Source organism: Aotus nancymaae, unplaced genomic scaffold, assembly GCF_030222135.1.
Source record: "Aotus nancymaae isolate 86718 unplaced genomic scaffold, 86718_ANA_hifiasm-v0.15.2.pri h1tg000036l, whole genome shotgun sequence".
NCBI lineage: Eukaryota > Metazoa > Chordata > Mammalia > Primates > Aotidae > Aotus > Aotus nancymaae.
Genome location: NW_026988450.1, coordinates 68,990,650 through 69,014,322, shown reverse-complemented (window position 1 = coordinate 69,014,322; position 23,673 = coordinate 68,990,650). Strand labels below are relative to the sequence as shown.

The 23,673-nt window shown below is 41.2% G+C and overlaps 1 protein-coding gene across 1 annotated transcript in view; it reads left to right on the top strand.

Annotated features, from left to right (window-relative positions):
- SNTB1 (syntrophin beta 1) overlaps positions 1-23,421 on the top strand; it is a 284,726-nt gene extending 261,305 nt beyond the window's left edge. The window contains exons 5-7 of the mRNA XM_012466429.2: positions 6,927-7,123; positions 16,758-16,948; positions 19,773-23,421. Of these exons, the coding sequence (XP_012321852.2) occupies positions 6,927-7,123; positions 16,758-16,948; positions 19,773-19,865 (481 nt within the window). The 3' untranslated portion in view covers positions 19,866-23,421. The remainder of the gene's footprint in view (positions 1-6,926; positions 7,124-16,757; positions 16,949-19,772) is intronic.
- Positions 23,422-23,673: the final 252 nt, after the last annotated feature.

Sequence of the window (23,673 nt, the reverse complement as noted above, 5' to 3'; positions counted from 1 at the left end):
CCACCCCTGTTCTGTGTCCTCACATGGACTTTCCTTTGTGAGTGCACGGAGGGAGAGAGATCTTTGGTTTCTCTTCCTCTTCTTATATGAACACGGTTCCACTGGATTGATGCCCCACTCTTAGGACCCCCTCACTGAACCTGTATTACTTCCTTGTAGGTCCTATTGATATGGAGGTTAAGAAGGAATTATTTAGGCAGATAACAAGGGCATGGAAGTCCTCAGTAAGGCTTTTCTTTTTAATGAAAAGCAGCCTCAAATCATTTTCTAACAAAGAGTAGCCTGTAAGTTGAGCTGCAGACATAAGCAAGCTGGGAGCTTGTAGCAGGGAATGCCAGCAGGAACTACAGAGTAGACATTTTCAAGATGGCGGCTCCATCTTCCCTTCTCTGCCAGCCACGTGTACCACAAGAAGCAGACAAGATGGCACTGATCAACTGGAAAGCCTATTTGCATAAGATTAGGGTGGGGCAACCAGCCCTTCCCGGCACTGTGTAAAAGTCATACGTGTTCAAACCAATCTGTGAGCCCTACCTAAATCAGACACCACCTTCTCAAACTGGACTATAAAATTCAGCTCATTGGCTGCCATCCAGTCCTTTATTCTCCAAGACCCCTTTCTCTATAGCGGAAGCTGTTTCTCTTTCTCTTCTCTTCTACCTATTAAACCTCCACACCTAAATTCCTGGTGTATGTCCATTTCCTAAACATTCCTGGTGTGGGACATTGAACCCCAGGGGATATACCCCAGACAAGGTAACCACTTCACTATTTCCAAACACTGTCATACTGGGCTTCAACATATGAATTTTATGAGGACACAATTCAGTCCATAACAGTGCTCCATAAATGTTTGTTGAGTATATCAGTTGGTGAATGAAGAAATCTTTATTGATTGACTGACTGGCTGACTGACTGACTGACTGAATGAATGAATGAATAAATGAATTAGTGAGTGATTTTTGGTGTTCTTTTGTAAGTAAGGGAGAAAGGACTTGAACAAAGCAAGAAGCTTCTCTGTGACCCCTTAGAGTACCCCTGAGTCCAGCTGAAGTTGGCAGGCCTCAGCATCTCTGCTATCTCCTTTGCTGGAGGCCAGTGTGACAGTCTAAGGGATTAATGAGGCCATGGGTGTAGGTTTCATCCCATGTGGATCAGTTAACTTCATTCTGAGAAGGGCTATTCCATAGCTATAGCCTCCGGGCATTTGGTGTTAGACCTGAAACACTTCTAATATTAAACAATTAAATAAACATGAGTTACACATGAATTTAATAAAGATGAATAAAAGCAAGTAAAATAATTATTTACCCAATTTTTGGTGACTCAGAGACAGAATCAGTGACTCAGTCGTAGTGGTGGTGGTTTCATTAAGGAATAAATGTTTGCACAGTGAAAACTATAAGGAGCACCCCTTCCCACCACGCAGGTGAAAACCAATCACAAATGAGGCAGGCTTACTGAGCACCTTCAGCTAGCGCTCATTGTTAGGCATCTGGATGATTATTGTAGCTGTCATGATTTTTCATTTGACAAATTTTTATGCATTAATTCATTTAATTTTCCAACTCATTTATTCCATTTCAGAGTCAAGGGTGCCCAGACGGATCCTGTTCCAGCAGCTCAAGGCACAAAGCGGGAACCAACCCTGGACAGATACCACCCATCACAGGGCACCCTCACACCCACATTCACAGTCACCCCAGGACCACGTACACACACCATTTCACCTAACGGGAACACCTTTGGGATGCGGGAGGAAACTGGAGATACCAGAGAAAACCCATGCAGTCATGGGGAGAATGTGCCAATTCCACACAGACAGTGGCCCTGCTGGGAATCCATTTATTTTCTCATTAATTTTATAATAAAATGATGTTAATGGGATGACATTATTTGAGGAACTGATATATATGTTTCTTAGATTTTTTTTTTTTTTTGAGACGGAGTCTTACTCCGTTGCCCAGTCTGGAGAGCAGTGGTGCGATCTCAGCTTACTGTAATCTCTGCCTCCTGAGTAGCTGGGACTACAGACACGTGCCAGCACACCTGGCTAATTTTTTTTATTTTTAGTAGAGGAGGGGTTTCACCATACTAGTAGGGCTGGTCTTGAACTCCTAACCTCAGGTGACCCACCTGCCTAGGCCTCCCGAAGTGCTGAAATTACAGGGGTGAGTCACCACGCCTGGGCTCTTAGAGAAAATTTTAAGATTTTTTTTGAAAAGAAGAAATAAAATCAGCCATAAAATTGCTCTACATGTTAATGGATTTGTTTTCAAGCTTTTCTTTAACATCCTTGAATTACATTTCCAGAACTTTTCCATAATATAGATGCATTTTCCCAAATTGACACCTAGTATTTGTAAGATAATTTCAAGATGTGTAACACTGCATCCAGAGGACATACACTACACACATAGGCATACAGCAGATAGATGATGTATTCCACTTGAGTTTTATTGGGCCAAAGTATCTTTTTATTACAGTATACCCACTACATAGTGAAGAGACAATTTGCTTTATCTCAGAGTTTACATACACTACTGTATATTTCATTAAGCCAATACCAGCATAGCCAAGAAGACACATAATTCAACATGCCTGCTATTCCTCAGATGGCAACTCAAGGTTCTTTAATATAAATATTAGAGAATTTACACTTGGTTAGTTGAAAAACCAATTTTCCTCTTCCCTCTTTTTATTACTCAATGAGAATTTTATGATGAGATGAATAACACAGAACACCAACAGTCCTTCCTCTAAAACAGCAGTCCCCAAGCCCCAGGCCGTGGACCAGTAGTAGTAAGTGGCCTGTTGGGAACTGGACTGCACAGCAGGAGGTGAGCAGCTAGCAATCAAAGCTTCATCTGTATTTACAGCACTCCCCATTGCTCACATTACAGCCTGAGCTCTGCCTCCTGTCAGATCAGCAGCAGCATTAGACTCTCGAAGGAGTGTGAACCCTATCACTCCTTATGAGAATCTAATGCCTGATGATCTGTCACTATCTCCCATCACCCCCAGGTGGGCCCATCTAGTTGCAGGAAAACAAGCTCAGCACTCCCACTGATTCTACATTATGTCGAGTTGTATAATTATTTCATTATATATTGCAATGTAATAATAATAGCAGTAAAGTGCACAATAAATGTAATGTGCCTGAATCATCCCAAAACGATCCTCCCTTTCACCTCCCACCAATCCCCAATTCCTCACCCCATCTCATGGAAAAATTGTCTTCCATGAAACCAGTCCCTGGTGCCAAAAAGGTTGGCACTGCTGCCCTAAAAGCTTTCTTTGGCCAGGTGAGGCAGCTCATGCCTGTAATCTCAGCACTTTAGGAGGCTGAAGCCAGGCAGATCACCTGAAGTCAGGAGTTCGAGACCAGCCTGACCAATATGATGAAACCCCATCTCTACTAAAAATACAAAAATTAGCTGGGTGTGGTGGCACGCGCCTGTAATCCCAGCTACTTGGAGGCTGAGACAGGAGAATTACTTGAACCCAGGAGTTGGAGGTTGCAGTGAGCCGAGATCACACCACTGCACTCCAGCCTGGGTGACACAGCAAGACTCCATCTAAATAAATAAATAAATAAAAGCCTTCTTCATCATCACTTCTCAAACACACTGTACTTCCCCATCAAGCTCTCCCTGTTCAGGGTATCGGTCAGCCTGGTTCCAGGCTTTCTCAGACCTCCTTCCTTTCTCTTAGTAATTCCATTCCTTGTACGCTGAGCTACCAAATGTAGATTTTCTAACAATTGCTTTTTCCCAGACTATTCAATTTTATAGTCTCTCTGGAGAAAAATTAATATTGGTAGGAAATTCACAGAAACTCCTAGAACTCTGCATGAGAGTGGCATATCTTTTTCTCACTTTGCTTCTGCCTCTACAATATATTTATGCTGGCTCTGGATTGTGACAGAGTTGATGTCCTCTGGATGGAAATTTAGGGTGTGGAAAGTGAGAACAAGTTAGACCAGGGAAGGAAGAAGGGAACCAGTTTTTACTGACTACCACGTGCTAAATATCATGTGACTATCATGTGCTATCATGTGCTAAATACTGAACAAAGTGCTCTGTATATTTTACTATGTTTAATCCTAATCCTATGGGGTAGGTATTATTATTGTTATTATTAATTATTATTATTATTATTTTGAGGCAGAGTCTCATTCCATCGCCAGGTGCCAGGCTGGAGTGTAGTGGTGCGATCTCGGCTCACTGCAACCTCCACCTCCCGGGTTCAAACAATTCTCCTGCCTCAGACTCCCGAGTAGCTGGGAATACAGGCATGGGCCACCACACTCAGCTAATTTTTGTATTTTTAGTAGAGACAGGGTTTCACCATGTTGGCCAGGATGGTCTCCATCTCTTGACCTTGTGATCCGCCCACCTCGGCCTCCCAAAGTGCTGGGATTACAGGTGTGAACCACCGCACCCGGCCTTTGGTATTATATATATATATATATATATTTTTTTTTTTTTTTTTGAGACGGAGTTTCGCTCTTGTTACCCAGGCTGGAGTGCAATGGCACGATCTCGGCTCACTGCAACTTCCCCCTCCTGGGTTCAGGCAATTCTCCTGCCTCAGCCTCCTGAGTAGCTGGGAGTACAGGCATGTGCCACCATGCCCAGCTAATTTTTGTAATTTTAGTAGAGACGGGGTTTCACCATGTTGACCAGGATGATCTCGATCTCTTGACCTCGTGATTCACCCGCCTCGGCCTCCCAAAGTGCTGGGACTACAGGCGTAAGCCACCATGCCTGGCCGCCTTCTGTTTTCTTTAGGCTCCCTTGAGTTTGAATCCTCTAGCAGCTTCTCAGTGACTCTTGCTCACTTATTACAAAATGCCCTCCTCCCTCCTGAATGAACTGGGCTCAATCTCTACATGTTAAATCCCTGCACGTGGGCACCCATACCAGCAGTCATTTCCCTTCACACTGTCCTAGACTCTACTCTCAATGAGATTCATGGAACTTCCTTTTTTTTTTTTTTAAGATGGAGCCTTGCACTGTTGCACAGGCTGGAGTGCAGTGGTGCAATCTTGACTCACTGCAACCTCCCCCTCCCGGATTCAAGCCATTCTCCTGCCTCAGCCTCCCAAATAGCTGGGACTACAGGTGTGTGCCACCATGCCAGGCTAATTTTTTTTTTTTTTTTTTTTTTTTGAGATGGAGTTTCGCTCGTTACCCAGGCTGGAGTGCAATGGCGCGATCTCGGCTCACCGCAACCTCCGCCTCCTGGGTTCAGGCAATTCTCCTGCCTCAGTCTCCTGAGTAGCTAGGATTACAGACACGCGCCAACGTGCCCAGCTAATTTTTTGTATTTTTAGTAGAGACGGGGTTTCACTATGTTGGCCAGGCTGGTCTTGAACTCTTGACCTCAGGTGATCTGCCTGCCTTGACCTCCCAAAGTGCTGGGATTACAGGCATGAACCACCGCAACTGGCCTTGCATATTTTTAATGAATCTTCCAACCTAAAGGCTTTTCAACTACCCTTTTTCTTCAAGTTGGCATTGCAAACCACCCGTCCTGCCTAATTTTAACTTTCTAAGTAAAAGAAAGCTTCTCCAAGTTATACAACAAGCTTGTTGCCAGAAATTCAACAGGCAATAATATGCTTTATTCCAGATAATTCTGTTTCTACAGTATTTAGGTTTATAAGAAAACATGGCCGGGCACGGTGGCTCATGCCTGTAATCCAAGCACTTTGGAGGCCAAGGAGGGCAGATCACCTGAGGTCGGGAGTTCAAGACCAGCCTGACCAACATGGTGAAACCCCGTCTTTATTTAAAAAATAAAATAAAGAAAACATAAGCTTTTGGAATTCCTTTGTGCAGTTTTAATCTAGGGGCAACAAGCCTTTTGCCTAAGAAAATACCTCTGCTATCCACCATGTGTTTAGACACCTGGCATTTCTCTATCAAACTGTAAAGTGTTGCGTTTCTTTCTGTATTAAAAGATAAGACTGAAAATGCAAATACCCTAGAGAGAAGTCACATTTACTAAATTAGACTTATGCTACCCTGCAAATGATTGATATAAAAGTCTCTCCCAAAAGGAGATTGAGATATTGAGGAGTAGACGACACCATGAAAGATCTCAGTGTTTAAAAGCAATAACTGAGAAGCAGGACCTAGCACCCACTCAGAACATGGCTCTCAGAGCACTTTGATTCTTCCTCTTTCAAGTCTGGCCTTTCAGAAAATATATACTGTGCAAGTCACGTTTTATGCTGAGTGTAAATTCAAACATCAGTGTGAAAATCTTGTGTGGTCAAATCTCCCTTGAAAAATCTCCCCTAAGGTGCACTTCCATACCGCTTCCTACGAAGTCAGCATTGCCAGTTCTTCCTTGAGCTTTATCAGATACACCCCTGGCTTTTGCTTCAATTGAGTTCCAGCTTGTTTGTTTGCATTTAGGGGCTACACGCATGAAAACTTGCACACCCAGAAGTACATTCAGTGCAGCCAGATGTTCCAAACTACAAGAGACACAAGGGAATAAAGTCTAACCCAGGAAGTAAAAGATTCTCAGTCTCATTTCATGTTTGTGCTGGGACATATAGATGCTCAGGAAAGGAATGCTGGAGAGAATTTTACACAGTATTTAAATTCTTTTCTCCCTCACCTTTATTTATTTTTGTTTTCTTATGGTTGAATTTGCACAAATTAAAGTCATCTTATTGAACTCCCTTGCATATTCGTCCAGATGCCCAGCTCGTGGGTGCTATCTTAACCTCATGCTACCATTGGAGAGGAGGTGGCAGAACAGCAGGGTATAGTGGAGCGCTTTGATCCCAGACCAGAAAAATGAGAGCAAATCACCAATTTGGGTCTTACACAAGGTGATATACCAGGTCAATAAACTAGTCTCCATTTTGATGATCTCTCTTTCTCTCTCATTCCTTCTCTCTCCAGGCTGGTCCATTCAGGTCCAGGGAAGGGATCACCCCAGGCTGGTGTGGATCTGTCCTTTGCGACGCGAACTGGTACCAGGCAAGGGATCGAAACACATCTCTTCAGAGCGGAGACCAGCAGGGACCTCTCCCACTGGACAAGGAGCATAGTACAGGGTTGCCACAATTCTGCTGAACTCATCGCCGAAATCAGCACTGGTGAGTACTGCTGTGGACCGCCAAGGGCGCGCTGTAACAGGAAGACGAACCCTCTGCTCCACCCGGGCCTCAACGTAGTTTTCATCACTGGCCTTGGGATGGTTAAAATTCCAGAAGCAAATTTAAATTCTTCTAAACTGAGGAGGGCTATACCCTACTAAAATGTAACCTCTAAGGCTTTGATTATAAAAAGACTTATCCTATCTTCATTCAAGAAAAGTTGGTAAGTTGGATATTCAGTTACAGTTTTCCTACCTGTGTAACCCCTGGATGGCTTCCTGGAGGAATGAACTTTGAGGCATGAATGAGTAGGATTCTTGGCTACAAACAACAGAAACTGATTCTGAGTAATCTATCACAGAATAAAGTTAGTGGAAATATATTAAGCAGTTAATAGAATTGAAGAAGACAGGTGTGTGAGTCTGTTTGCACTGCTATAAAGACATGCCTGAGCTAGGTAATTTATAAAGAAAGGTTTACTTCGGCTCCCTGTTCTGCAGACTGTACAAGAAGCATGGTCTGGCATCTGCTTCCGGTGAGGGCCTCAGGAAGCTTCCAATCATGGTGGAAGGCAAATGGGACTGGCGCATCACATGGCAATAGAAGAGGGGAGAAAAAGAGAGAGAGGAGAGGAAAGTGCCGCACTATTTTAAACAACCAGGTGTCTCCTGAATTCAAAGCAAGAGCTTACTCATTACTGAAGGAGGAGGGCACCAAGCCATTCATGAAGGATCCTCCCTAAGACCCAAACACCTTCCACCAAGCCCCACCTCTGTACTGGGGATTACATTTCAACATGAGATTTGGAGGGGACAAAATATCCAAACCATATCAACTGGAGACCCACGCAGTTAAAAAGAGCAGGAGCCAAAGGCATTGAGGTGAGGATAAGCAGAACAAAGGGACAGTTCTGGGAAGAATGACCAGCACCCCCTGCCCTGGTGTGAACGAAGAGGCAGAGGCAGGGTGGAAGTGCCAGGTGAGCACAGGCCACATTCACACAGAGCTCTCAGAAAAGGCAAGACGGTGGTAGAAATAGGAGATGTGTGTAGAAGGAAGAATGCTTCTATAGTATAGTATGTATTAAGGACCTGCTACCTGCCAGGCATTTAATGTCTCCGTAGTTTCATACCTTGAAAAACAAACTTTTTTTTTTGAGACGGAGTTTTGCTCTTGTCACCTGGGCTGAAGTACAATGGTGCAATATCGGCTCACTACGACCTCCACTTCCTAGGTTCAAGCAATTCTTCTGCCTCAGCCTCCCAAGTAGCTAGGATTACAGGCATGTGCCACCACCCCCGGCTAATTTTTGTATTTTTTTAGTAGAGACAGGGTTTCACCATGTTGGCCAGGTTGGTTTCGAACTCCTGACCTCAAGTGATCTACCTGCCTTGGTCTCCCAAAGTGCTGGGATTACAGGCATGAGCCACCATGCCCAGCCTGAAAAACAAACTTTTTATGGGTCCTGAAATCAGTTAATTGATCCAGGCAAGACCAACATTTTAAAAATGAAATAAAGTAGAATAGAAAAAGTAGTGTAAATATTGTTTTATTGTTTTGAAGAACTTTTGATTCAACTGTGTGTATGTGCACCCATGTGTGTGTCCTGGGTCACAATACTTTGCCTGTCTCATCCAGTCCTTCCATTTCCCTTGTCAGCCTGACACAGGAAGCAAATTCTCAAGAAAGGTTAAATAGCGTGCACGAGATCACACAACTAATAAATGACAGATCTGACTTCAATTCTAGGCTATGTCACTCTGAAGTCCACTCTTCGTCCACTATAGTCTCTACAGAGACAGGGAACTTTCCACAGTTATGCCAGTGATGCCACAAAAATCAGTTTTGCTCAGGCTGTTGTGATCAGTAACTTTCATGCCACTCTCCAAAACGTACAGAGAGACAGAATGACAGACATCAAAACTTACATATATAGGTATATAGATAGATAGATAATTTAAATTTCTTAATTGGCGAAGGTTAAATAAGGGACTGGAGGCCGGGTGTGGTGGCTCACACCTGTAATCCCAGCACTTTGGGAGGCTGAAGCGGGTGAATCATCTGAGGTCAGGAGTTCGAGACCAGCCTGGCCAACAAGGTGAAACCCCATCTCTACTAAAAATACAAAAATGGCCAGGCATGGTGGCTCACACCTGTAATCCTAGCCCTTTGGGAGATGAGGCAGGCAGATCATGAGGTCAGGAGTTCGAGACCAGCCTGACCAATATGGTGAAACCCCATCTCTACTAAAAATACAAAAATTAGCTGGGCATGTGGCATATGCCTGCAATCCCAGCTACTCAGGAGGCTAAGGCAGAAGAATTGCTTGAACCCCGGAGCAGAGGTTGCATTGAGTGGAGATTGCGCCACTGCACTCTAGCCTGGGCGACAGAGCAAGACTCAGTCTCAAAAAAAAAAAAAAAAATAAGCCAAGCATGGTGGCGTGCGCCTGTAATCTCCTCCTCTGACTCAGGAGGCTGAGGCAAGAGAATCACTTGAACCCAGGAGGCCGAGGTTGCAGTGAGCTGAGAGTGTGCCACTGTACTCCAGCCTGGGTGACAAGAGTGAGACTCCATCTAAAAAAAAAAGAGTCTGGAAAAGTAACATCGAATTTAAGGTAACATTACTAACTAAACGCATGCCATTCAATCTCGTACATTTGCTAAGTTGTACTCCATAATTAACCCAGGGTTTTTCATCAGTCAGCAAACTATACAATTAACAGTGTCTATAATGTTATTGTTCTTGATCCTGAAATCTAAGACAAATTGTTTCTGGTTCTGAGATCGAAGGCCAACCTCTTCCAGGTCTCCTGCAGACATTCGTCAAAGGACATTAGGTTTCACAGTGGCTCGTGCCCTCAACAAAGTCTTCCAGTAAATCTGTCTTTGAGTTTCCTATAATATTTGCTGTTTTCCCTTTTCTGTTATCCTTTCCTGCCTATTCTTTCCTCTGTCTCTGAGGAAGCAGTACAAGGCTATAGTCACAAGTAGGGGCTTTAAAGTCAGGTAGGCCTGGATTCAAATTCCAGTTCTATTTCTGTCATAATCACTTACTGAATGTCTTAGTTTTTTCATCTATAAAAAGGAGAAAGTAATAGTACCTACCTCATAGGTTAAGAGGAATAATAGTACCTAGTACCTACACCATGGATGTTATCAATAAGTATAATTATTAATTGTTCTTCTCTCTAGACCTGTGCTATCCAATATGCTAGCCTTAATCAAAGGTGGCAATTTAAATTAATTAAAATATAATCAGTTCCTCAGTTGCACTAGCCACATTTTAAGTGTTCAGTAGCCGCGTGTGCCTAATGCCTACTTTGCTGGGCAGTGGGCAGTGCAGATCTAGAACATTCTCATCCCAATAGAAAGCCCTGTTGTGCAGCTCTGCTTTAGAGGAACAGGATTCCCCACAAAACCTCTTAAGAACCATGCTTCGAAGCTTTAGCTGCGCTGAAAATAATGACAATTTTAATTTTGGTTTAATTTTCAAAAGCCTCAATTTGCTAACACCCAATTCCATCCCTGGAGATTCAGAGTCAGCAGTTCTAGGGTGCAGCCTGAGAATTACATTTAACAAGATTTCAGGTGGTTCTGATGCCGCTGACCCATGGAGCACTCTTTGCACAACTCTTTGTACAACACCAGGGTGCAACTTCCTGGTCAACCAGGAGTATTCTTTTTTTTTTTTTTTTTTTTTTTTTTTAAAGAGAAAGAGAGAGAATAGGAAGGAGGAAAGAGGAAGAGAAAGAGAGAGAGAGAATGGGGAGGAGGGAGAAGGAAAAGAAAGAGGGAGAGAGAATGGAAGTATTGCTTTCTTGCCCAGGCTAGAATGCAATTTAGTAATGGGTATTGAAAACCTCTTTTATACTGATAATTATACTTAATGATGTAGTCAGGAAGGAATAAGGGAAGAAGATAACAAACAAACAGTCAACCAATATTTAATTTAAACCTATGAAATGCTATGCGATTACTGAGGAGTGATTTACTTCCAATTATATAGTCACCTTTGGAATAGGTGTGAGGTGGTAATGTATGTTTTGTGTATTTGAAGTGGAGAGTTCTATAAATGTTTATTAAGTTTACTTGTTCCGGGTCCGAGTTCAAGTTCTGAATATCCTTGTTAATTTTCTATGTCGTTGATCTATAGAATCGTTAGCTCTTCTTGTTGCATTGATCCTTTTGCCATTATGTAATGTCATTCCTCGCCTCTTTTGATCTTTGTTGCTTTAAAGTCTACTTTATCAGAGGTGAGAATTGCATCTCCTGCTTTTTGTTTATTAGTTTATTTTTACTCTCTGTTTGATTGGTAAATCTTCCTCCTTCTCTCTGAGTCTTTGTGTATTGTTGCATGTAAGATGGGCCCGGATGCAGCATACCGATGGGTTTTGGCTTTTTATCCAATTAAAATATATATAAGTTTAATACCGGTGTTTGATGCTAGCTGGCTGTTTTGCGCATTAGTTGATGTAAATTTTTTATTGTGTTAAAGTTCTTTGCTTTTTGATATATTTTTGGAAAGGCTGATATTGGTTGTTCCTTTATATGTATAGTGCTTCTTTCAGAAGCTCTTGTAAAGCAGGCCTGGTGGTGGTGAACTCTCTAAGTACTTGTTTGTTCGCAAAAGATTTAATTTTTCCTTCACTCATAAAGCTTAGTTTGGCTGGATAGGAAATTCTGGGTTGACAGTTCTTTTCTTTAAGGATGTTAAATATTGGTCCCCACTCTTTTCTGGCTTGTAGGGTTTCTGCTGAGAGATCTGCTGTAAGTCTGATAGGTTTCCCTTTATGGGTAACCTGACCTTTCTCTCTGGCTGCCCTTAGTATTTTCTCCTTCATTTCAACCCTAATAAATCTGGCGATTATGTGCCTTGGGGTTGGTCTTCTTGAAGAATATCTTTGTGGTGTTCTCTGTATTACCTGGAGTTGAATATTACCCTGCCTTGCCAGGTTGGGAAAATTTTCCTGAATGATATCCTGAAGAGTATTTTCCAACTTGGATTCATTCTCTTCGTCACATTCAGGTACACCTATCAAACGTAAATTAGGTCTTTTCACATAGTCCCATATTTCCTGGAGACTTTGCTCATTCCTTTTCATCCTTTTTTCTGCATTCTTGTCTTCTCATTTCATTTCACTGAGCTGGTCCTCGACTTCTGATAGCCTTCCTTCTGCTTGATCAATTCGACTGTTTAAACTTGTGCATGCTTCGCGAAGTTCTCGTGTTGTGTTTTTCAGCTCCATCAATTCACTTATATTCTTCTCTAAATTGTCCATTCTCATTAACATTTCGTCAAACCTTTTTTCAAGGTTCTTAGTTTCTTTGCATTGGGTTAGAATAAGTTCTTTTAATTCACAGAAGTTTCTTATCACCCACGTTTGGAAACCTGCTTCTGTTATTGGAACACCCGTGTAATCTATTAAGCCTTGTTCCGTTACTGATGAGGAATTGCAATCCCCTGTAGAGGGAGAGGCATTCTGATTTTGAGTATTCTCTACCTTTTTACGCTGGTTTCTTCCCTTCATTATATATTTGTCCGTCTGTCGTCTTTATAATTACCGACTTTCTAACTGGGTCTCTGACGTCCAACTTGTTGATTCCCTGTGCCGAAATCTGAGCAATCCACTGAGCCGGCCAAAACAGCGGTGTTAAGATTGATGGTGTTTTTCTGCCCGGGAATCTCCGGACTCTGCACCAAGAACTGGCGTGCTAAGGCACCAGCAAAACCGCCACGCCGGCCACAAGAGTCGCCCTGGCGACCCGTGGTGCTCCTCCACTGGGAATCTCCTGGTCCATGAGCAACTAATATTCGTCTGAAAGTGTGGCGTCCTCTCGTTCTTTGCGCTTTCACTGGGAGGTACGTGCCCGAGCTGCTAATCATCAGCCATCTTGGATCTCTCTCCCCTCTTTTTTTTCTTCTTTGAGACAGAGTTTCACTCTTGTTGCCCAGGCTGGCGTGCAATGGCACGATCTTGGCTCACTGCAACCTCCGCCTCCCAGGTTCAAGCGATTCTCCTGCCCCAGCCTTGCAAGTTGCTGGGATTACAGGTGCCCGCCACCACGCTCGGCGATATTTATATTTTTAGTAGAGATGGAATTTCACCATGTTGGTCAGGCTGGTCTCAAACTCCTGACCTCAGGTGATTCACCCACCTCGTCCTCCGAAAGTGCTGGGATTACAGGCGTGAGCCACCGCGTCAGGCCCCATCTAGGAGTATTCTGAAAGATGCAGCACCTGTTTACATGTAGTAGGGTTTTTCCAAATTTCCTCTGTTTATGCAAACATAAAAAATTAGATGTTTTGCAGAACTTCCGTTGCAACATATCCAAGATAATCAGTGCCTTTTTGTAATTATCTTGAAACTAATTAGTCCTCAAATGTTTCTGATCTTTGTTGAAACCTTGTAGGAGTATCTTGGAAGCTTTTATTTTTGATGCCTACTCTGTATGGCAAAAAAAAAAAAAGTTTTGAACTTGAGAGTTGGAAGAAGCTTGAGCACCTGAATGCTAAGTTTGATAGAGTTAAATGCGTAATACCAGAGAAGCTCAGACCTGCTGCAACCATTTGGGGATTGTTGTAGGAAAGAATGAAGATGCCCAAGGGAATTTGGCTTAGTTTACATCCTACAAATTTTGTAAAATCTTTCTCTAATAAGCTGAACTCTGCTCTGACACGAAAACACTGAGGCTATTGATAGACAAATCAATGGAGAAAAGCTAATAATTCTGTGAAGTGAGCTAGCTGGGTGCTGGAGAAGAAAGTGTGGAAATGACCAAAGTGTAATCCAGTTATACTTCGAAAGATGCCCACAGAGAGTTGGGGAAAGGGGCCTATGTTTTAATCAGAGCTTCAATTAACTTGATAGTGTGTTCGAATTATCCTGTATAGACTGAGAACATCTTCAGATAACTGATTCCATTCTATGTAGAGTGGCATCACAAATACCCCAAATAGCATTTGAGGTCAACTAGAGTATGTGAGGTCAAATATTCCACAAATACCATTTGAAGTCAACTAGAATTTAAAAGTAATCACAATCTGTTAATTCAGAATATCCAATGGTATCGTTTTAACATTTGTTTAAACATTGGGGAAAAGAACACCATGTTTATATCCCATTCGCCCGCGTAGTCTGCGGGTGATAGACATGAAGAGTATCAAAACGGCGTCAGTCATGGGACACATGCCTGTAACCTCAGCTACTCAGGAGGCTGAAGCAGGAGGATCCTTTGAGCCCAGAGTTTGAGACTGACCTGGGCAACATAGGGTAGACCCCGTCTCAAAAAAAAAAGGACGGATCAAGGCAGGGAGCCAGTGCCATCAGCATGATCTCTATGCCACTGTCCTTGGATATCCTTGAATGGGAAAGCTGGCAGAGGGCAGGGTTTGGGGACTATGCACAGAAGCAGTTATAGACCTGTTAAAGGAATAGATCAGCCCTAGTTACAACTTGAAAGATATCTGCAAGTCAGTCAGGAGAAGGCCATATGTTTTAATCAGAGCTTTGATTAAAAGCCACCGCCTTCTGTGGGCAATAGAGATCCCTATTTCTTCCTCCAAACTTCGGAGACCTCCCTGCCTACTGTCATCATTCATGAGGCAGGAAAGGTGAGTGACTCTGTGCCCAGCTCCCTCCCTATGTCCCTCCTTGTCCTGAGTGCCAGAGCATGAGAAGGGACACAGGACAGAGTGGAAAGAACTTGAATTCTGAAAGCCTAACAACCTGGGTGGCGACGTGTTCACCTCTCTGAGCTTTCCATTTTCCACCTATAATATCGGGCTGTGTTCCGGCTTCAGAAGTGTGTGATTTATAAAGCTGAGTGGAGCAAACGATGATGTACAGCAAGTTCTCAATCAATAAAGCCCTTGCTCTTATGCTTTCAAGCCCCACCCCCAGCAGGGAGTGTCCTGGTTTCCCTACAGATCTTTTAGATGTAGATCAAAACCTGAGCCAATTTACTCGTCAGGGTCTGTTAAATGTGGTGTTTTGTGAAGCAAAAAATCCAATCTGATCCATAATAACCTTTTCCAGAACATTTGATCAAGAGTTTTAAACATTCACAAGTCTTCCTAAATAGGAATTAGGATGCTGTGCCAGTCCCCGTGCCCAGCTCATAAGCTTAAAGAGCAGGACTCTTTTTCCTACACATAGTGAGAATCCCAGATAAAAGCTGGCACCATACCTGCTCAAGAGGTTTTTGGTTTGTTTCTTTGGATCAGAGGGCACCATGTGCCCTCTCACCACTGAGATTCCTGGATGCCACACCAGGAGTGCTCTTCATGGAAGATGCCACATCTGAGGTCTGTTAGCAACAGCAGCTTTTCCAGGATCCAAGATCATCAGGGAAATTAAAAGAACACCCCTCTCAAGTTTTAGAAAGAGATTTGTTAGACTTTTAAAAACTAGATTATTTTTAAACCACTCATTCCTGACTTACATGTTTACATTAGTTAACTTAGATAATGTCATGGGTGTATGTTGTCTTCTTTCACCATGTGGTAGATGTGTGTGTGTGAGTATGTGTGTGTGTTGATGATAAGGAGGATGTTGATTCAAAGGTGGCTTTATTTATTTATTTATATTTTTTAAAAGTTTTCTTTTAGATAGAGTCTAGCTCTGTCGCCCAGGCTGGAGTACAGTAGAGCAATCTCTACTCACTGCAACCTCTGCCTCCCAGGTTCAAGCCATTCTCCTGTCTCAGCCTCCAGAGTAGCTGGGACTATAGGTGCACACCACCACATCTGGCTAATATTTGTATTTTTAGCAAATACAGATTGGTTGGGGTTTTAGCATTTAATATTTTAGCAAATACAGATTTGACGGGGTTACACCATATTGGCCAGGCTGGTCTTGAACTTCTGACCTCAAGTGATCTGCCCAGCTTGGCCTCCCAAAGCTGGGATTGCAGGTGTGAACCAGCATGCCCTGCTGGCCTTATTTATTTAAAGCAATATTCTGGTTTTTTTCTGGCTTGAGGCAAGGCCTACAGGGCTCTTGGAAGGCCAGTACACTTACAGACCTGTGTGTTGTCAGATGACTAGTAAGGACTAGAACCCAGATAACATTCAAAAGAATGTTAGATCCCAGCAAAAATAATTTCTTTCCATTTGTTTTCCTTAGTTCTATGGGCTTCTTTTTTTTTTTTTTTTTTTTTGAGACAGAGTCTCGCTCTGTCACCAGGTGCCAGGCTGGAGTGCAGTGGCGTGATCTCAGCTTACTGCAACGTCCGCCTCCCGGGTTCAAGCAATTCTTCAGCCTCAGCCTCCCGAGTAGCTGGGACTATAGGCGCGTGCCACCATGCCCAGCTAATTTTTGTATTTTTAGTAGAGACGGGGTTTCACCATGTTGGCCAGGATGGTCTCGATCTCTTGACCTTGTTATCCGCCCACCTCGGCCTCCCAAAGTGCTGGGATTACAGGCGTGAGTCACTGTGCCTGGCTATGGGGCTTTTAAAATTACAACACCAAAATAAATCCAAGGAGAATATTTTCATGAACAATGACTATGTTTCTAGCATAGTAAGAAACTTGTGGCTGATCGCTGGGACTGAGGAGGCATGAAGTGAGTGGGAAGACGGATTGATCGCCATGGTTCATACCTGTCTCTTTTTCTCTCTTTCTCTCTCAGCTTGCACCTACAAAAACCAGGAGTGCCGTTTGACCATACATTATGAGAATGGATTTTCTATTTCCACTGAACCACAGGAGGGTGCCTTTCCGAAGACAATCATACAGTCTCCTTATGAAAAGCTCAAAATGTCTTCAGATGATGGAATCAGGATGCTGTATTTAGATTTTGGAGGCAAAGATGGAGAGATTGTAAGTGTACTTTTCTTTAGACAGTGTGATTTCATATATTGATATTTCATTTTGCAGCATAATGCTGCCTTACTCTTATTCGGCATTTGACTGCTAACGAAGTGCTTGCAAGCCCATGTTTTATTTGATCCTTGAAAAACAGTGATTAGGTTCAATTATTTCAAAGTTCTTTTCTTCAGTCTCATTTTCCAGTAGAAGACTACATAAATATTTGAGTCAAAGGAAAGAATCCTTTACAAAGTTTGATTAATTCTTATCAAATAGGGTCTTACCAGCTTAAAAAATGTACCCTGCATTTTCAAAAAGTATCAAGCATCTCATGTAACCTTGGCATTGTAAGAGATGCAGCGAAGTAAAATACATGGTCCCTACCGTCAGGGAAGTCTCTGAGGAGAGGACATAGAGCAAAGAGACAGGAGGGGCCAGATGAGGGGCAGAGCAAGAGGGCAGCCGGAAAACGAAAAGAAACTGATTGACTCAGTTGGAGTCGAGAGAGGGCTGGACAAAGGCACAGAAGCAGGGAGCTGATGTCAAACAATATGCAACAAAATTAGCAAATGTATCAGTTAAAGTAACATACTTTTCATCTCAATGCAAGTTAGTCCATGTGTTTAAATTCATAATTTCCTGAGATGGTTTCTGCCTGCCATAATGAAAAAGTATATGACTTCACTTGCACAGAAGGATGAGAATTGCACACTCTTACGCTCTCTAGCAAGTGTCGTCCTTGGCATTTCAGGAGAACATAGCATCTCATTTAAGCTGTCAAATGTAGAACTTCAAAGAGGACTTTGATATCGTAATGACTAGTCTCTGTTTAGGTCCTCCCTAGCCACTGGGTTAGTCAGTGAATTTGCTGGCTTTCCGGAAGGAAAGGGCAGAACAGGCTTAACAGGGCATAGGGACTTTTTATCTCAAAATTGCAGCCCCACTCTTCTAAATGATGCCATACTTCCGGCACCAAAACAATGCCAGATTTCTTGCCATGAGTGCCACAGGTAGTCACGATGAAGGCCATTCCCTGTGGCTGACACTTGGTTTGCTGACATTCACTTTCTGAGAGTTATTTCTAGCCAAGCATTTTTCTAACTTTTAAAATGGATTCACAGAATTTTTTATTGAATGTTTGTTTGTATGTTTCAATCAGTAGGTTCAGTGTGAGGCACCCGCTTGGAAATAAAGTAGTCACTTAAAAGTCCGTTTTACTAAGAATATTTCTAATTCAGTTGCTGCTCTATCAATCACCCATTGTGTACTTTTTCCTAAAGGTGACTACTCTCTAGCAAAGTGGAAAAGAACAAGAATCAGTCTCCTGCTTTATCCTTGGCTTAAAAATTCAAGGCTATTTTTGCCCACGAGGAAAATCACTTATGTCTAAATTTCAGCCTTTCTGCCTGTAATTACAGCCTGACTTGGAGGATTTAAGAAGGACTGATTTTTACTGCCAGTACATTTAGTTGATGAGCTCAAATTCAGACACAGCCTCCTTCCCCTCTACCCTCTATGTCAGTTTAAGCAATCCCAGGAGATGGGCCACAGACCTTTCCAGTGTGGAGGGGGAAGAGACAGGAGATGAGCTGTAGGAAATGCAATAAACTGAGGGTGAAGACCGGGGCTCTCTTTCTGAGTCTGCGACAAACTCACCAACTCTCTTGGGAAAGTCCTTTCATTTCTTTCTATCTCAGTCTCCACATCCATAAAATACAGGGATTGAAGTAGCTAATCTTTAATGTTCCTTTCAAAAGTTGCATTCCATGTTAGTGACATAGAATGTTGTGGTTAAGCCCTGGCTCTGGCCTTAGACAGACTTGCATTTGAGTCCACGCTTTCTATTTACTATAAGATCTATATTTCAAAAAGTTTCATAACTTCCCTGAATCTTAGTTACCCATTTAAAAAAATGGAGATAATTACAATAGCGTCCTCATACGGATGCTGTGAGAGAGAATTAAATAAAATAGTGGGTAGAAGATATTTAGCACAGTGCCTGGCTCATAATGAGTACAACCTTAACTTTGGTAGGTGTGATATGCTCAGATTGTTCTGAGTCTCCAATAATATCATCATCAGAACAAAACTGGGGACAGCGGAAGAGAATTGAGAACAACAATTTCCCTATATTAGGTCAGGTGATAAAATTCAACTTCTGAAGGACTCTCTTACCTAGACTGTATGTCTTGCATACGCCAGATTCTCAAGGAATACACCAAAAAGCATAAGACTTCAGATGGTGCCTTCACGGAGATGTGGCATGCGTGCTTAAACAGCTCAAGAGTAGAGAAGGTTGGCAGCACAGCTGCTTAGCATGGGTTCTGTGTTTTACAGTTTACGAGGAAGTTTCACATACAGTAGCTCCTTGAATACTCTAATGACTCTGTGAGTTAGTAGGACTGAGGAGAATTTTAAGAGACTTATCCAAGATTGTGCACCTGAAAAGCATCAGAAGCAGGATTCAAACCTAATCTTCAGAGGTGAAATTTAGTACCGCTTCAGACTGTATCAAATCCAACATGAATAAATATCACTATTGTGATACCAAAAATAAATGGCTTAGACAGTCAGGAAGGGCAACATTGATATTTATGGTATCGGTATATCTAAATTTCACAAGACCTATTTTGGAAAAAAGATATATGAGATGTAAGGAATAAGTTCAAAGAGTTGTTCCTTTATCTCAGTGAGGGGCAATGATTTTAGAGCATAATTGCTCCAGTTAACACTTAAAAGCAGGAAGTGCATATGGATTCGTTTGATGTGCAAATCACTCAATCTACATCAAGCATTAATTTAAAATCTCTTCTGCTCTCTTCTTTTTAAATTTCAGCAACTGGACCTTCATTCCTGCCCCAAGCCAATTGTTTTCATCATTCATTCCTTCCTGTCAGCTAAGATTACAAGACTGGGCTTGGTGGCCTGAAGACAGGGGTGACTTGCCTTTGAGAAAAGAAGGGCTGCAGTGCCACCAGAGAACATGACGTCAGACACCATCTGCAGTGAGCGGTGCACCAGATGTAGCGTGCTACAGTCAGCTTTAGCTCTCAGGAGTCATATGTAACTGTCCCAGACTCCTCTATCGGTTTCAGCAACTATAAGGGATACCCTACAAAAGTACCATGAGAAATATCAGAATAAAACTTTCTAGAACAGTACAAGGTTAAAGAGGTGAGGTGACTGGAAGTACACAGCATAGCATTGAAATAATGACAACCAAGGACATGACCATTAGAACAGCATGTGTCGATCTTAATCATCCCACTTCCTACCCAACCGATTCACCCAGGTACGCAAGGGCCGAAGAGTTGAGAAATGGACATTTTTATCTTCTCCTCCAAGCCCCCATTCCCAGTAATGATGATCCCTTTTTAAATTGTGATTTATTTCCTAATTCTTGCTGAGTTGACTTTCACTTGTAGGTAAAGAAAAATATTTCAAATAGAAACCCACCTTTTATTTAAGTATGAAGCAGCTGTTACTTTTTAAATAATGAATTATCTTTCAGTGGTTTAGAATGATTCCGAAGTGTTCCCATTAGCATATACTGAGCGGGAATTAAATAAAGCATCAGATACTGATCTGAGCTATAAGCTAGTAGAATCTGAGCCAAAGTAGGCTGCTTAAATTGATAAGCTTGGCTAAAGAGTTGTATGCACAGAAGATGATTAATTCTGGGACTACACTCACACCAAGGTCTCCTGTCTTATAACCAAGAGTTACAGCTTTATTTATAGAGAGTGAATTATGGGTATATTTTTCAGAAAAGAATATCATCTGATTTATAGATACATATAAACAACTCATGTTGTTGGAGTTAACTAATTATCCCCATTTCATGGTTTTCAATGGAAATACTGAGCAACTTACTGACCTTTGTTTTTGCCTGTGCTATACATGCATGCATTTTCAAGCAAGTAATAGAGCAGCCTCATTTAATTCTGGATAAGCTGGGTTTTACATATAGACCCAATTCTATAATCAAATCTATCAGTAGTATCTGCAGTTCTTTCAGAATTCCAGGGAAATAATACAATGACCTGATTTTTTCTACAGGAATATTTTCAGTCATTATACAGCACATTACTGATTTAATGCTTTCACGTTTATCTCTCAAAACAAATTCACTAAGAATAACACCTATTGATTTTGAAGTCATTTTTCTCAAACCTTGAAAATGAGCTCTAGGATCTCTATAAACATTTCTAATGCTTTTCCTGTAGTTTACACACACAGACATCTATTGTTAGACCTGTGTGTTTTTAAAGAATCATGTGTTAACAAATACCCATGCAAAGAGCTTCGAAAAGTACAACCGTGTTAAAGGAACATGATTTTATTCACTCAGATATATTTGTTTATTGAGTTGCAGGGTTTTATTTTAAATCAGCATTTCCCCAAAGAATATATCATATGACACTAGTTCCAAGGGGCTTGACTGAGTGGTGTTTTGCTGGGGGGAGAGAAGGGTTTGTTAATAAACTTTACTAAATACTGAGATGAAAAATGTTAAACTGATTTCATGATTGCCTCCTTGAAGACTTTAAAGTTCATTGTGATTCTTCAAGGGGAAATCTGGTTAGCCATTCCTCACACTTACCTACAGGACTTCTTTCTAATGGAGCATCTTGTGAAGCTAGTGGTTTTTTTTTTTAATGCTTTCAAAAACACAGCTTTAGGATATTGACTTTCTGTTTGTTTCTATTTTCAAATGCTGAAAAGTCAAGTCCGAGCTTGAATACCGTAGAAAAGCTTTGATGCATTTGTAAATTATATTGCACTCTTTCACTATATATTTTCAGAATCACTGGAATGTTGTTATACAAGAGAATTATACTTGTGGATTGTAAATAACCTATTAAAATACATATATTAATGACAATAGTTTAATTCAACAATATGTAATCCAAGGTGCTCGGTTTTACATGAAGTATGAGTTAGTTAACTACTCATAATTAAGTTGCCAGGATTCTATTATATATTTATAGACAAATTAAAATGATCATAATTGCAAATATGATTTCCTTATCACTTAAGTTTTGGACTGATTAATATCTGTGTGGGGGTCAATGGAAACAACATTCTCTACATTTACAAAAATTTAATTTAATTGTATTTTAGGAAAATATATTTAAATAAAATTAATGCATTTTCTGAAGTAAATTAAAATGTTGCTAGCAAGAAATAGAAAATTTGATTAAGATAATTGTGTATATGAATCATTTTTCCCCTCCAAGTTAAAATGTATCGTAATAGAGAAGCTCTAATGCATCAATTTCCAATACTCATTTTTTTCTCATTTTGAATTCAAGTTCCAGTGACTTTACACTGCAGATTTTAATCTTGTCTGATGTGTGCCAGGGTGTATGACACAAACTCATAAGTCTGGATCATGCCTGGGTACAGCCAATGAATCAACCGAGTCACTTTGAGGAATTTGTTTTTGTCCAATTTGCTCTGTGCTCAATCCCATGAATTATTAAATTTACAATGTTTGTCCCCAAATGAAAACCAATATAAATGAATGATGTTTTAATCTGTACTTTATGGGAAGTTGCCTATTTGTCAGTAGATGTGGTTAAGTGAGTCCTCTGGTGCGGTGACGTCCTTTTAAGCTTATCTCATAGGGATTTAAAGAAGGCCAATAGGTATATAGGTATTGGTTTTTCTTTCTCTGACTCAAACTAAGTAGGAGAAACAAAACCATAAACCTATTACAAGCTACCCAGGTAGAGACATTTACTTAATTCATCCACTAGTGCAATTAAAATCCTGAAAACACATGCCCCTTGTTGACTCTGCTTGATTGAAGCAGGAAAGAGTGGTCTTGATAGTCAGAAAGTTTTTAAATTAATGGACAGGGCCTTTCTGGCCCCTGTTTTACAAACGTTAGATATTCCATCTTGAGAGGATTGGAGTAGGCTACAGTGAGAAAGTAATTTTTGGATGTATCTGGACTTTAAAAAAAAATGTGCCTATATTTATAGCACCATGAATATTATGTAAAATTTATATATGAATTAAATAAATATTCACCTCTGATTTCCAGTGCAGAAGTTTATATTACATTCTAAATATATAATAGGATGCCCTGGACAGTGGTTTTATGATACTCACAGAGGAGCATGGGAATATGAAGACCAGCCTCGCTATTCTCTTTCACCAAATGCTGATGGATAAGGGGGATGCCACCAGTAATATGTTCGTGTGGTCACTATTTTTTTTCTGAATTCATTAAAAAATATACAGGCTTTTTTCCCCTCCATTGCAGCAAAGTTTAACAGATCCCTGGAATGTTAATATTGTCACCAAATTATTAACTTGAATATAATTTCAGGATGGGTCTTCACCTAGGGCTTAGGGCTCTCATTTTTAACTAAGTTTTCATGGGAGTTGAGACCAAGCTCCAAATATGCAAATTCTCCGCTGTTCTAGAATGTGGTTTGTGTTTAAATTGCTTCTAATAAATGTAAAGGACTGGGGTTTCAAAGTCTTTTTAGTAGTTGAAACTTTAATAATATTAAGATTAAATTTAGAACTCTAGAATTACAATTTTGAAGAAACCTTAGAGGTTATCAAGCATATTTTAGCCCAAAGTTTATTACTGCAAAAGTACTAACTTAACGTATATGATTTGCTAGTAATATAGCAGCATTGTATATCATATAAAAATGAATATAAACCAATTAAAACTTTTTAATGCTTGAACCACTTAAAGTCATCCCACATATACA